Consider the following 13,129-nt stretch of genomic DNA (forward strand, 5'->3'; position numbering starts at 1 on the left):
CTTAACTTTGCCATCGTAGTCATTGTCATTTTCACGAGTGCATAATTGCTTAGGGAGTTGATTATTCTGCTAATATGTTAAGACTTAGTTTGATTTCTTATTGGTAAAATTTTAAGATGATCAGCGTTACTAAATTGCAGCAAAAATATTACAGAAAATTCAGCTTTAATGATTTCATCCAGCAGCATGTCTACAAGGGTAATTTTATGAGTGAAGACCATTTTAAAGGTCCTATATTACACAAAACTGACTCTTGTGAGCTTTAAACCATGTTATGTTACCTCCACAAATACACCCAGATATGTTTATGTTTTTGTTTCATTCACACATGTTTGATAAATTCTTTATTATTAGTCTGTCTATATCTCCAAAGCTAAACATGTTTTGTTCCACCTTGTGATATCATGTAATAGTAGTTTTCATATTAACATCTACTTTTCACTGTTAGTTCAGTAGTTTGACAATTTTAAGGATTAAATCATCCAGATTATTCTACTGAAGGTGTATGGAATTTAAAACACAGTGGAGCACTTGTATTACCACATAACATCACAAGGTGGAACAAGGTGTGTTTGAGAGAAGAAATCAGTCAAAATAGTCATGGTTTGTGTGTTAAACATGTTTGAATGAAACAAAACAACTCCAGGTTTGTGAGGAGGAAACCTCATTATAACATAGATCAGTAATCGTGAAATATGGACCCTTTAAACAATTGTAGAGAGACACAGACAAAATGTAAAAGTTTGGTTTAGCTTCATTCAAATATATTGACAGCACACACACACACACACACACGTTCAGTCTCCCAGGTTTGCCAGGAACCAACAAAACCTCACACAAGTTTAAAAAAATAGCGAAAAGTCCTTTGTACACTTCCACATTACAATGTTCCTCAGACACTGATGTACTGCATTCACTCTCCACTGAAGGGTTAAGCGGCAAGCTACAGAGTGCTTTTATCAAAATGTATGGTCACAGTAGTTCAAATAAAATATCTCCTTTTGGAATAAATAAATAGTTCAGAAACAGAACAAGCTTCAGTACAAACAGATTCAAGACTCCCAAATCTTTTCAATAAAAAAAAAAAAAAAACATAATACAAAAAAATCGTTTATAGAATCCATCCAAAATAAATACAATTGAAGGTGGAAATCTCTGCATCCAGCACAGCTCACAAAACAAACTGCTTTGTGAAGGGAATGAACACATAGAAAACATTATGAATGGTCAATCTCATTTAAAATTCTAATAAATATTTAAAATGAGCTAATTTCCAAGGTCGCTCCTTCACATTACTGACGGTCAGCAGACAGTTTTTAAAAAGTTCAAATCGACTAATGCAGTGCAACTGAGTGAGCATAATAGCAAGACATAACAAAAGTAAGAGCTCCCAATGTCGTCCTCGTTGCCCCAGGAAACCAGACTACACATACAAAGTAGAATGAAAAAATATATGAAGGAATAGTTTCTTCAGAAGATTCTTTGTGGCTGGTTTTTGGAGGTTGGTAGATGAAGGTTGACATAAAAACAACAGACAAAAGGAGGTTTCTAACAAGGAAGAAGGAAGGAAGGCGAGCAGCAATCAAGTTTTTTCATCTACAATACACATTTTTTCCTTTAAAGATGGTCTCAGAACTTTTTCGGGCCCCAAGCTGAGGTTTGCTTTGGGGCAATGCCAGTCCCAAACGTGGGGAAATCCTCTGCACTACTCATGTCCGGAGCCTGCAACAACAGCCAGGGAATAATAAAAGAGAAAAAAAGAGAATGACATGTAACAGAAAGCGAAATATAATGTTTGTGATGTGGTACCTTATTTCCTGCTGCGTTCCATGGGGCGTCCCGAACCACAAATCCTTTAGCAGGACCACCGTCGTCTGGTCCCCCCGCTCCCCCCGGGCCCCCTCCATATCGGGATGGGGGCTTCATGTACGCTGCCAATGTCTCCGTTTCAGTCACACTCAGCATCTGCAAAGAGAAAAAGAGAAGGTTTTCCGATTTTTCAGATCTCAGGTTCCCATCATTTTTATATCCTCAACTTTGCAACATGTGGCAAGTTTTACGTCAAAGGGGGTTGTACAATTAGATTATTGTTCTTTATTATTATTGTTCTCAATTAATAATTATCTTTTTTCCTCACTAAGAAGGAGGGTCTTAGGACAGGGGGTGCTTATGGACAGTTATGCATTGGCTTGTTTCGTGTGAATGCCAGTTACTTTATTTGACTTTTTAAAACTTTCTGTTTGCTAAAATCAGCACCAAAAAAATAAATTAATGAAAATCTGAATTTTATCCCATCTGTATTAGATATTATTGGCCTATAGAAAGCTGTGATGTCATCTGAAACCCACCAGTTGTGTCAGTATCATAAATTTGTTTCACGATTATCGTTTATCGTCTACATTATTATACTATAATATTAAATCGATCAGTATATTGCACTTTAAAATTTGTTAGGCTTATAAATAAACAAATAAACTGCTGTTGTGATTTTGGCATCTATGAAAAGAAATTAAATTATTTCTCACCAGATGTTGTTCATTTGCAAACAAAACTAATTTGGCACTCACATATTCCTCCTCTAGATTAAGCAGGTGGTCGATGGCGCTGTCCACAGTCTCTGGAAGCCCGGTCACTGTCACTTTATCCGGCTCATCAGATCCAGGCTGAGGAAACCTAATATCCACCTGGATCAAAATCCAACAGCACAGATTTGAGCAGCTGAGATACAAAGACTATTATCACATCTGAATTGGCGTGTAGACCTTAAACTCCTCCATGAGTTTGCGGATGGCTTTCCCGCGAGCGCCGATGATACGTGCGTGGGTCCGGGGGTCAAGGTGCACGTCCTGACTCACCATCTCCTGTAGCTCCGAGACCAGCTGCTGAATGGCCTGACGTGCCTCCTCCACATTACGCTCGTAGCCTGATATCACAATGAGGTCCTGTACAAACAACAAAAGTGTTTCAGTGTTTTGGATTAAAGACTCTATCTGGTAATAACAAATGGGAAACACAGATTATAGCCATACATTTTGAGACTATGGGTCCACACTTTTTGTTTTATAATTTAAAAAGGTGCATTGTGTAACTTTTCTTATAGACGGTCCATCACCAGCTTCTCTCCATGGAGATGTTGCCTGCATGGCATTACATGTATTTAGCTCTACAGAGACAGCAGGTGATGCCATAGGGTCAAGTTACATGTTAGATCTGTGGAGAGGCGAGCCCACTCACAGTAAGAATGCAAACAAAACATGTTATTGAGTAAATGCAAGATGGATACATTTAATGCCATACTGGGACATTTCAGACAAAGCAGCAACATCTCCACGGAGACAAGCATATGGCCGACCCCTCCACCAGAAAAGTTACACAATGCACCTAATCTCATTTATGGAGAAGAAATGTCACTTTTTGTAGATATTTAATCTTAAAGAAGTAATTTTATCAGTGTTGTCTCTTGTATAAGTTTTTTATGATACAATGAGCAACAAAGTATAATTATAATCCTACGTCAATATAGTCCAGGTTGTTTTTAGACTATAGGCCATAGGACCTCAGCCTCCTGTATTAAATGGGACACAATGTATAATGTATTATCTTCAAACCTGCTGCTCATCGCCTTTGTCTGGAAACTGGATACTGACATCATGGTCTTTTCTGATCTGAGAAATAACTGCTCCTTTGCGACCAATGATCTTAGGATGGAACTTAGGATCAACAGACATTGTGACCTTAAAACTGCGCAGAGCCTGGAAAGACAGGTTAAATATGTATGTATGTTAAAAAGCCTGATCATTTTCCACAAAAATGAATAATATAAAATTATATATAATAAAATAATTCATACCCTATCCTCTTGTTCAGCTTGAAGTTCTTTGACCCTTTCAAGCAAACCCAGTTTCGCTCGCTCCACATTGGCAGCCAGACCTGTCACCTTGATCACATCAAGCTGCCTCTCGGGCTGTGGTACCCAGATGTTCACCTTCACAAAAATAAAATTTCCTGCATTGTGAACCTATTTCTATACATATAATCTTCAGGTTATAAAGCTTCAGTTCAACAAACTAACCTCATATTCCTCCATCATTTTTCTGATCCCACTTCCCTTTTGTCCAATAATGTAACGGTGCAACTCATAGGACACTTTTACATCCTCTGTAATGGGCACCAGTGCCTGAACGAAAACAGTAAAGAGAAGAATTATACTTTGTCACTGAGTTAGAGCCTCTAACCAGTGTACTGAGGGCCCTACCAGCAAAGCTGCTTTTGCGACTTCGCACTTCTCCGCCCGCCCCGAGATGGTGATGATGTCACACTTTCGAGGGATGAACTCAGCCTCAGGACTGACATCACCATTTTCTTGAAGTAAAGCATCCTGGCCTGCAATAAAAACAAACAAACAAACAAAAAAAAACTATTATAATAAAAAAATATTGAATACATGAATACTGCCTATAGAAGCATGGGTGTTTAGTCTGACCTGCAGTGCTCTCTTCTCTCTCGGGGAACTTTATTTGAACCTCGTGCTCCCTGGTGATGTGCTGAATGCGGCAGCCCTTTGGGCCCATCACAGCTCTGTGGTAACGCTGAGGGATTGCAACCTCCACACTCACCTGGGACTCCTGTTCACCAAACAAGCTGTTTATTAGAAACATACTGTATAAGATTAGAAGTGTCAACTTTTTTATACTTACCAGGTCCTCAATAATCTCCTGTATTCTTTTCTTTGCGGCCTCCACGCAGTCTTTTGCCCCTTTAAGTGTAACTTTCTGACTGTTGGATCCAGTACGAGGAAAGCTCACAGCCACGCCCCCGTACTCCTCTGCCAGCTCTCTCAGCACCTGTCCTCTCCGACACACAAAGTGTCTGTGGTGTCGGATGTCCACGTTCATAGTGTCTTCAACAACATCATCCTACACAAACACCAGAGGAGGGGCTGTTGATGCTTTTGCACATTTTAATCCAAACAAGACATGGCCAAACACAATATTTACCAGGTTTTTGAGTAAACACTCCAGCTCTTTCTGTGCTTGACGAACTGCTTCCTCTTTGCCTACGATGGTGATCAGTTCTTGCTCTACGTCATCCGCTGAAGGAAAGATGATGCGTGCACCTGTTTTGTCTCGTACTTTGCGAATATTTACGCCTCCTCGGCCAATCAGGAACTTGTGGTATTCTGGCTTTGCCTGAAGCTCTGCAGTGAAGTTGTTCACTTGCTGTAGATGACCAAAGAGGAAAACAAGTGGATAAATTATAACATACATGTTTACTTGTGATAGAGGGGTGTGAGGCTGCTTTTCTTTTACATACTCCATATTTACCTTCTCCTCAGCCAGCTGCAGCAGCTGCTTCTTGGCCTTTTCCACCTCGCCCGCTGGTCCCCGGATCGTGACCTTATCTGAGCCAGAGCCTTCAGAGGGGAAGTGGATGTGAACGCCACCACAGTCCTCCATGATGGAGCGGACCAGGCAGCCTTTGGAGCCGATTAGAGAGTTGTGCAACTTGGCTGGAATAGTGACCTCTGTCTCCTTTATATTGGCCTGAGGAGGATAAGCACAAGTTAAAAAGCGGTTTTAAACAGCAGTAAAACCTCATGTTGTGTACAAATATAATTCCTCTCACCAGCTCTCTTTGTATTGCCAAGATTCGACTTCTGGCAGCCTCACAGTTGCTTTTCTTCCCTGTGATAACTATCATCTCAGAGTTACTATTTTCTGTTGGAAGGTCAATCTTAGTGTTGGTCTCTTCACGAATCTGCCAACAACAATTTGCATATCTGAAAGGATTTTCAGTATTTGACGTTTCAAACAGTACCTCAAAGGCAAACTCCATGGACTTTCCAAATAAGAGAGTGGCTAGATGCCAGTATAGGTTACCTTTTTAATGTTAGCGCCGCCTTTACCAATGATATTTTTATGAAACTGCTTGAAGATAGGAACAGAGAGCGAGAAGCTGTTTTCGATCTACAAAGAGAACAGAGATGTGAAGCTGACAGTTATTGTTTTTTGTTTGAGAGAACACATGATCAACAGCAGTGTGCGGGTCGTACCAAGTCTGCAATGATTTTCTGGAGAAACTTGGCACATTTCTCCACCTCATTCTTTGGTCCTCTCAACTGGACAATGTCACTCTTCTGTGATGGGTCAGGAAAATTAATAATGACCTAAAACATATGGAAAAATGGTATTCATTTTATGTTATGCCTGTCTGAACAGAAATGTAACGCATTTCAATAATTGTACCTCGGGGAATTTGTCTCGAACCTCCTTGATCTTCTCCCCTTTCTGCCCAATAATTGTCCGATGGTATTTCTGGTCCACAATCAGGTCTTTGGTTCTTTCATTTTCCTTAAAATTTAATAAAACACATTTCTTATAGCAAAATGTATGTGACTGGTATGTGCTCCATCTGTTCAACCCTCTCACCATTCTCTGAACCATTTCGATGAGTTCTCTTCGTGCCAGCTGGACTCCTTTGGGATCTCCTTCAATCCGGACCAGACCACTTCGCTCTGAGTCCTGGGGGATTCTGACTGATACTTTGTACTGCTCTTTGATCCGATTAACTGAAAGAGAATTTAAATAATCACATTAATAAAACTTTGTAAAAATAATTGTTTCATATAATTTAATCTAGAAACTCTTCTTTCATTGTAGTTTTTAACCTCTACAAACGCCGTGAAATGCATGATATTTCTGTCTTGCTTTAATACTTCATGTGCAAAAAGGTCCTATACTACACAAAATTGTTACTTCCTCAAAAAATACCAGAAGTTGTGTTTTGTTTTATTCATACACATTTGAGTAATCCTTTATTATTAATCTGTCTACATCTCCAAAGCTCAAAATGCTCCTGTGATGTCATGTAGTGGTAGTTTCAAGAGCTACCTTTTACCTTTAGTTTAGCAGAGATTGGCAATTCCAGGGCTAAAATGATCCAAATGATTTTAGTGAAGGTGTCTGGAGCTTAAAAAAGAGTGGAGCACTATTACTACATGACATCACAAGGTGGAACAGAGTGTTTTTGTTTGAGAGAAGAACACAGCCTAAATATGCGGGATTATTGTGTTAAACCTGTGTGAATGAAACAAAACACAAATCTAGGTTTGTGATGAGGAAACAACAACATTACAACATAGATAATAGTATGGGAGGGCTTACACTTTTGAACAGATTCATACTTTTATGTTTTTTAATCAACTCTTAACCACATAGAATGCTCTACTCACTGTTTGCTCCATTCTTCCCAATAAGATGTCTGTGAAAACGCTGATCAATGAAGACTTCAGTGTAGTCCATTCTCACCAACTAAAACATGGAAAAAACAAACAAAAAGTTAAAAGGTACATGAGAAGTTATTTGGTATTATTCATGGTAAACAAGACTGTGTATGCTGACCAGGTCCTTAATGATTTCTTGTATTTGAGCCTGCGCCTGCTCCACCTCCTCTGTGGGTCCCTCCAGACTGATGCGCTCTTCTCCGTCTGTAAACTCAATGTGCACCTACACAAGAATCAGTGACAAAATTATTGTAACTGATTTGAAAGGAAAACGAGCTTCCTACTGATCCCATGTTTACAGTCATCTCTCCCCATTCTTGTAAATCCTCTAAATTCCTTCATAATATCTTGCAGAGATTATTTCACCGTTTTGCTTCAAAGCACTTTACATTTGCTTTGAATAACAGCTTTATGTTTATTTATGTCTGTTAATAAACTTTGTATAGCACTTATCTAAACTATTGTTACAACGTCTAGTCTTCTTACCCGTGGAAGCTGCTGTGTGATTCGGCCAATGTTCTGCCCTTTTTTCCCAATGATAAAGCGATGCAACCAGGCAGGAGCAGTCACCTCCACTACCATAACACTCTTAGCCTGCACAAAAATGGTACAAAACGACAACAACAAGTATAATACCAATATCTAAAAAATATTTTATCAGTTTTTTACAAAGTATTAAAAAAAAAAACATTATTAATGATAAGGTCTTAAAGGGCGTATGACAGGTTCTGATGATGTGACTTAATCTTGTAAATATAAATTATAATGTTACACCAATCAAGAAGCAAAAGTTGAAAAATGTGTTGAAAATTACAGGAAGTAGAGAGTTCTATTTTAGAGAGTTCCCTAATGATAATATCACAATAGGAAGAATTGTATACAAAAGTTCAGCATAGTTTATGCACAAGAAACTACATTTTAGCATTAAAATTAAAATTTGAACACTATTCTAACAAATTAAAAGGTGTTTTCTCATATTTTTATTTGTCACATAATTATTTCGGTGTACATATTGGCCTATTCTACAGCATTGTTGCTAGATAACAGTTATAGAATTCCCTAATGTGATGTCAAGATTACCAACCAGGAAGAAAAATTTGAAACCTAAAAAATTGACAAACTGGGGGGAAAACATTCTAAATTTTCTGTAAAATCTTAAATATAATGTCCTAACCTGTATTAACGTGTAGCTAATGCAGCAACAACTTGATAATAGAAAAGGTTACTTGGGTCATTACAGAAATTCTGATTATGTACTGTCAATGTTAAACTGTATCGAATTTACCATTATTCATTAGTAAAAAAATCACCACTACAACAACAACTGATTAAACTGACTAGTGACTTAACTAGCAACTTTGCTCCTTTGCTCCTTTTGTGAGGATGAACCAGCTCCCGTATAATTTAAAAAGATATTTCAATTATTATTATTTAGATTACACATTTTGTAATAGATTTGATTACAATTAAAATTTGAGCCCTACCTTTGCGTAAACTTGAGTTAAAGCTGGGCCTAACTTATCCGGCTCCCCTCTCAAAATGATGGTCTCTGAGGGGGAGTCCAGTGGGGGCATCTCCACGGATACCCCTGTAGCCTCCAAGATCTCCTGCAGAGTGTTCCCTTTAGGTCCAATGATGTACTTGTGCTGAGACTTCTTCACTTCCACCGAGATCGTTGTGGTCTTCCTCTTCTGTGGAGCGGAAAATGAGATTATGGAGTGATTTAAACAACATCCGTGGAGAGAGGAACAGGAAGTCATCGACACGGTGATTGAAGAGCTCATTAAGGGATGGATGCAAGCACAACAACATATGTGAGGAATGGCAGGAAACAGACTAGAGATAAGGTGAGATTTAAAAGAGGAAAAGACAAACAAACAGATGAGCCAAGCCTGTAAGAAGTAATAAAGCAAGATGGCGAGACAAAAGGAAGAAACGGGTGGAAAAAATATGTGACCTCATATACACACAGTAAATAAAATTAGCATTCATCCTGTTATTCCAAATTTTCTTTTCATATTTTCCGATTCATCCTTCACCAGTGCTGTTGGTAGTTTACACACCTTGCAAGTTGTTTTCCATCTTTCTATCTGGCCCAAGTCAAATTCTTCTACCTTTTCCACTGGTTCTTTTTGGATAACAAATGCACAAAGCAATCTAAACAAACAAGTCACGCAGGATGTAAATGTCTTTCACCATAGGTCACAGTTTAAGCACCTTGTCCTCGTAAATGGCCCGGATGCGGTTGAGTGCCAGTGCCACAGCTTCCTTCTCTCCAGTGATGACGATCTCGTCTTTGGGCAGGCTGGGTGGGGGGATACTGATGCGCGCCCCTGTCTCCTGGCTCAACTCCTGCACCAGGCGGTTGTGCGCTCCAGCGATGAATGGGTGGAAGGCTTTTTCCAGGGATAGGCGTTCCACAGCTCGTTTGTCCTGGTGATAGGGAAAGGAATATTAAATACTAATATTAAAATATGCTGAGAAAATTGTGAAAAAAACACTGTTGGGGACATTTAGATAAGAACCTGTTCAGCAGAAATAAGGAGAATTTCATGGCGAGCCTTCTCAATTCCCTCCTTGGTGCCAGTGATGCGGATGTTAGCACTGGGATCATCAGGTCGGGGTATTGCAATCTTAGTAGCCGTCTTCAGTTCTAACTCCTGCAGTTTCTCACCATTTTTACCAATCACAAAGCGATGGTGCTCCTTGGGAATGGCAACAGTTGCTGAGGCCTAAATCACATAAAATTCATTGTATGAAGATATGGCACAAATACATGAGAAGTAATAATTGATGTTTTAAACATACTTGTGTCTGCAGACGTGCTACAATTTCTTTCCGAGCTTTCATGACAGAATCCAGTTTTCCAGTAACCATGATGGACAGCCCTTGGTCTTTAGCCAGAGAGAGTTCGATGTGGGCTCCAGTTCGTTGCATGATGTCTAAACAAACCTTGGCCTCCTCCCCCTCTCCAAACTGACTGTTGTCCTTGTATCGACGCTCCTCCAAAGGGACATGGAAGACCTTAACACACAACAAAAGAGGGTTCATGTTCTATCCATGTACAACTAGTCTTATTTGACCAACAAGATGGTTTACAAAAAAAGAGGAATGCCACAAAGCTATACCCAGTTTTTTTCTTTTTAAAAAGGAGTGTAGCTTCTTTTTTACAGACCTACAAAACACAATTTTGACAATACTTTTACCTGAGTGATAACAGAGGCTTTGATGGGCCTGATCTTGCTGCCCCATGCTGATGGCTGCTCCCCAGTTTTTTCCCCTGGTGTGCCCTTCTCTGGGAGAGGAGGGAAGGCCTCCAGGTAGGTTGGGATATAGGCTTCATCCTCCGGGACGCAACCTGCCCCAGAGAGACACATAGAGAGGATAATATATTGACAACATGCAAAAGAGAAGAAAAGGAGAAGAACAGTATGTACTGCATATATGGTACTTATATTAATGGATAAAATAATTACTTACCTGTAATCTCCTGATCCTTGAGGCCACTGCGGTGCTCCGCAAAGCTCTCCGGTGTCAACACTGCCACTGAGCTCATGGTTTAAGACTTATTCCGCTGTTCCACTGTGAAAAAGAATCACAGGCATGGACGAAACTGTACAGTCTAAAGGGTGCTACTTTGAAAGTAACTGCTGCCACTGTGACATTGCAGAACTGTACACCAACGATACCCCTAATAACAAATTACAAATCCCTGGCAAAAACATGCTGCTCTAGGGATTTTAATATCACAAGAACTGAGGACAGAATAACTCTTAATCTTGACAGTTTAAATACCTCACAGCACAATATAAATAATTCTGTGAAATCCCAAAATGTACCTGCAAAAGGTCAATTGCCAGAGAGTCCGTCCAGGTAACGTTTACCGTAAGCGCTTCAGTCTGATTTTGTTTTTCAGCTCCTGGGTGCACAGTATGAAAAACACAAAGCTATTAATACCCAAATAACACTGCACCCTCTACAGTGCCCTTATTTATCCCAGTGCTTCACAGCATCAAATACATTTTGGAAATAAGAACACCACATATTTTCAACCACGATTTACATGAGTATTACTGAAGTTGCTATATATACTTGTACTTTAATAACTGTACATGCATAACATATTGGTATGTAGGAGATCATGAAAATCTATTCATTACACATTTAACAGTTCAGTAATAATAATTACGCATTGGATCCCCGTATCGAGTTGTACATTATTATCCTGAATATTAAATGCTCAGTGTAACAATGAATCAACTCTAATAATTATAGTAAATAATTTTTAACTCATAGTAGAAACACAGAACCACCTGACAAAGGACTAACTTAACAGACACCACAAAATCAATACAAATATATGGTTAATAACAACAACCAACAGGATATATGCTACATAAAGATGAGGGCTTTGTGCAATGCGCTAGCTTACGACCCTGCGCTCTGGTCTGGCAGAATATCATTCATGGCACTAGCTTGAAGAGGCAATGCATGGCTTGTCGGGTTAGCCACGGGGCTAAATTCACCTCTGTTGTAGTTTCCGACGTAAACTTGAGAGTGCAATATCTATAAACTGGTTTGCTATGCTAACACATGAAGCCCCGTTCCGACCTCAGCCTGGGATGATTAGGCACAAGGACTTTCTGATAATCGGCTAAAAAACAAGCCAGGCGGAAAGATAGCCAGCCTCAGCTCGCTAGCTAAGGATGCTAACATTTCCAGTATCTTACTAGAATGGAAGGACCGGCATTTCCTCATCTTATTGTAATTAATGACTTTAATTATCACGACAATACAGGGATGAGTAGTAAAACAATAAATACAAAATCCCTACCGTACAGAGAGAAAATCCAGGCGAGGGTGTGTGTTTGACAGGTGATGGTGTAAACACAGATGTGATTGGTTCAGCAGCATTTCCTCTACGCGCGGAAGGACACATGTGCGCGATGCGACTCACGAGGATAAAGGAAATGCCGCAGTATCTTTGCGCAGTGGGAGCATCCACGTTAAATAGTGCCACGCAAGCTTCACACACTTTAGTCTATCTCAAAACACAAACACGTGCGCACACTAAACCATGCATCAACCTTTAACCAAACGCTTCAAATGTCTTTGCCACTGCACTGTTTCTTTATTGAGTTTCATTTACAATCATGCAGTTTCTCACGTCGTTCAAAGTAACCGGATCTACTTCTCATTCATGATCCCTACTGTGAGCTGTACTGGAGGAGCACTGAGTACACGTTGCCAAAAATATTATAAACAAAGAAATATCTACATGTAGGCCGAATTCATCTAAGCTAGTGGTAGTTTATTCTACATGGGAGACTAGAATAATTCCAGTTTTTGCCTTTCCAAAACAGGGCACTAGGTGGAGGCAGGGAACAGGAGAGGAGGGTTGAAAGTACCATAACAAACATAACGTCTATGATAATTAAGAGAAAACAGTAAAGGCTGTAAATGCAACAACATGCGAGCCTAAGTGAAGTAACTTACACATGAACAACATTATCCACCTATATGCACCTGAAACAATTAAGGAGAAATTTCACCATTATATTTGCCATTAAAGGCACACATTAAACCACTAATAAAATGCTTATTGTTATAACTACTTTCGCAATTAGATTATGGCTCATAATAAAGGGTGTAGGCTATTATAATATCTATTCACTTCATGCCAATAAAGTGCAACCACTACTACGAAGTTACTACAACCTAAGATGGCAGCAACAAAATACACTGTCCTTCAAAATAAAAGATTGAGACAGGTGGGTTGTTCAGAAAGAGAGAGCAACGTGGGAGATATTCTTACAGAAATTGACTTGCCTAATAAAACAATAAATA

General features: G+C 39.4%; 1 protein-coding gene across 2 annotated transcripts; it reads right to left on the bottom strand.

The window, feature by feature from the left end:
- Positions 1-148: 148 nt before the first annotated feature.
- hdlbpb (high density lipoprotein binding protein b) lies at positions 149-12,225 on the bottom strand. Of its 2 annotated transcripts, none has more exons than XM_020923984.2 (28): positions 12,117-12,225; positions 11,122-11,201; positions 10,763-10,864; positions 10,489-10,640; positions 10,091-10,306; positions 9,808-10,014; positions 9,500-9,715; positions 8,767-8,973; positions 7,769-7,876; positions 7,401-7,505; positions 7,232-7,310; positions 6,429-6,568; positions 6,246-6,350; positions 6,053-6,166; positions 5,880-5,966; positions 5,626-5,757; positions 5,325-5,543; positions 4,998-5,219; positions 4,698-4,916; positions 4,484-4,625; positions 4,256-4,383; positions 4,073-4,177; positions 3,851-3,985; positions 3,609-3,752; positions 2,763-2,942; positions 2,568-2,684; positions 1,810-1,965; positions 149-1,722 (listed from the first exon to the last, which is right to left on the bottom strand). In XM_020923984.2, exons 3-28 carry the CDS (start codon positions 10,836-10,838, stop codon positions 1,630-1,632), a joined length of 3,804 nt encoding a protein of 1,267 aa, XP_020779643.1. In that variant the 5' UTR covers positions 10,839-10,864; positions 11,122-11,201; positions 12,117-12,225; the 3' UTR covers positions 149-1,629. The 2 variants fall into 2 exon arrangements, with proteins under 2 accessions (XP_020779643.1, XP_055012382.1); XM_055156407.1 differs by having other exon boundaries at positions 12,122-12,163.
- Positions 12,226-13,129: the final 904 nt, after the last annotated feature.

The sequence above is a fragment of the Boleophthalmus pectinirostris genome, unplaced genomic scaffold, assembly GCF_026225935.1.
Source record: "Boleophthalmus pectinirostris isolate CB_2022bp ecotype Guang Dong unplaced genomic scaffold, ASM2622593v1 HiC_scaffold_20, whole genome shotgun sequence".
NCBI classification, from domain to species: domain Eukaryota; kingdom Metazoa; phylum Chordata; class Actinopteri; order Gobiiformes; family Gobiidae; genus Boleophthalmus; species Boleophthalmus pectinirostris.